Raw genomic sequence first — 1,664 nt, 5'->3', positions numbered from 1 at the left:
TTTTTTTTGGTTTTTCGAGACAGGGTTTCTCTGTGGTTTTGGAGCCTGTCCTGGAACTAGCTCTGTAGACCAGGCTGGTCTCGAACACACTTCTGGCCTTTTTTTTTTTTCTCTCTCTCTCTTGTTTTTTTTTTTAGTCAGTGGACAGTTCTTTCATGCCTAAAATGAGCTTCAGCTGAACTGATCGAAATAAGACGTGGGTATAACCTGGCAAAGATTGGATGATCACAACCTTGGCCAAACATGTGTGTCTCAAGAGAAGAAAAATCACCTGCCTCTTTGATAGCGGGATAGCTACGGCCAGGAGAAGGCAGAACTCTTCACCAGGAATGGTCAAGAACAGGTGGCCAATTGGTCCCTGCTTAGCCTAAGGACACGGAGGGAGATGGTCTCACGGGGTTTTCTATCTACGAACCAGGGCACCCCTGGCTTTGTCTCTGGGGTCCAAAGAAGACAGGAGTAAAGACGTCAATCATTGTGCCGCTGTTATTAACCAGAGTGCAATTAATCCACCTTTGTGGATTTGGAAGCCACAGTGTAGATGAGAAGGTTTCACCGAGAGACACTCTGAGAGCCACTGAGCCCAGAACGGCCAGGCTCAGGTGGGGAGAGGGTGGCAGAAGGCAGAATACAGGAGATAGTGATGTTCCATCACCACATGCCCAGTAAGGACCTGAGAGGAAGGGTCCTTTCTGCCTGGCCCGATGTGGGAGCTCCTGACTACCTTCCCACACATCCGCCTTAGCTTCAAGTCCAGTTCCTGTTAAGTAGGTGGGAGCTGGAGCAGGACCACAGCTGACTTCTATATGGGGGATGGATATCAACCAAAGAAAATGAGGGGGCTTGGGATGCCCCATTTCTTCATCAGTCTACCTGACACTCAAACTAGCTCAGAGATGGGGAAGGACCACAATGGCTCCTCTTTGGGGTGGCAACTGCCCCCCACCCCCGTAGTTAGGTGAGAGGAGGGAACATTTCTGTGCCTTTCTGTGTCTGAGCACTGAGTGAGGATTCTCCACAGGCCACAGCCCAGCTCTCTCTTATAGGTGCAGTCAGCTGTGCTTTCTTCAGCTTTCTGAGACTGGTAGGTTAGGGGGCAGAGGGAGGTCACTGAGAGCCCTAGGGTTTGGAGACCGGAGGACGTAGTCCGAACTGCTTTGATGAGACTATTCCTCATGTCGAGAGTGGAGCGATGCTGTCCAGGCAAGGGCACCGCTGGGGCCAGCTAGGGGTCAGAGACATACAACGCCTCCACCGCATCGCTCAGACCCTGGCTGACACCCCCCACAGCCAGGAGGCAGTTCTTGAAGACGATGCTGGAGCAGGCACAGCGGGGTGTGGGCATGGCAGGGAGGGTCTCCCACTTGTTCTTCTCTGGGTGGAACGCTTCTGCTGTTTCCAGGACAGTGGGCTGGTTTCCTGAAAACAACAGGGGAATCAGATCTTAGATCAAGGAGCCGAGCCATGTCCCACAGTGACCATTTCTCAGCCCAGAAATAAAAGTCGAGCCGGGCGATGGTGGCGCACGCCTTTAATCCCAGCACTCGGGAGGCAGAGGCAGGCGGATCTCTGTGAGTTCGAGACCAACCTGCTCTACAGAGCTAGTGCCAGGACAGGCTCCAAAACCACAGAGAAACCCTGTCTCGAAAAACCAAAAAAAAAAA

General features: G+C 52.4%; 1 protein-coding gene across 1 annotated transcript in view; it reads right to left on the bottom strand.

The window, feature by feature from the left end:
* Positions 1-471: 471 nt before the first annotated feature.
* Positions 472-1,664, bottom strand: part of Klhdc8a (kelch domain containing 8A) — a 7,716-nt gene continuing 6,523 nt past the window's right edge. The window contains exon 5 of the mRNA XM_005348339.2: positions 472-1,419. Coding sequence (XP_005348396.1) covers positions 1,226-1,419 — 194 coding nt within the window. The 3' untranslated portion in view covers positions 472-1,225. The remainder of the gene's footprint in view (positions 1,420-1,664) is intronic.

The sequence above is a fragment of the Microtus ochrogaster genome, chromosome 6 (genome assembly GCF_000317375.1).
Source record: "Microtus ochrogaster isolate Prairie Vole_2 chromosome 6, MicOch1.0, whole genome shotgun sequence".
NCBI lineage: Eukaryota > Metazoa > Chordata > Mammalia > Rodentia > Cricetidae > Microtus > Microtus ochrogaster.
Note: the sequence above shows the minus strand (reverse complement) of the source record. Positions and strands in the feature narration are given on the sequence as shown.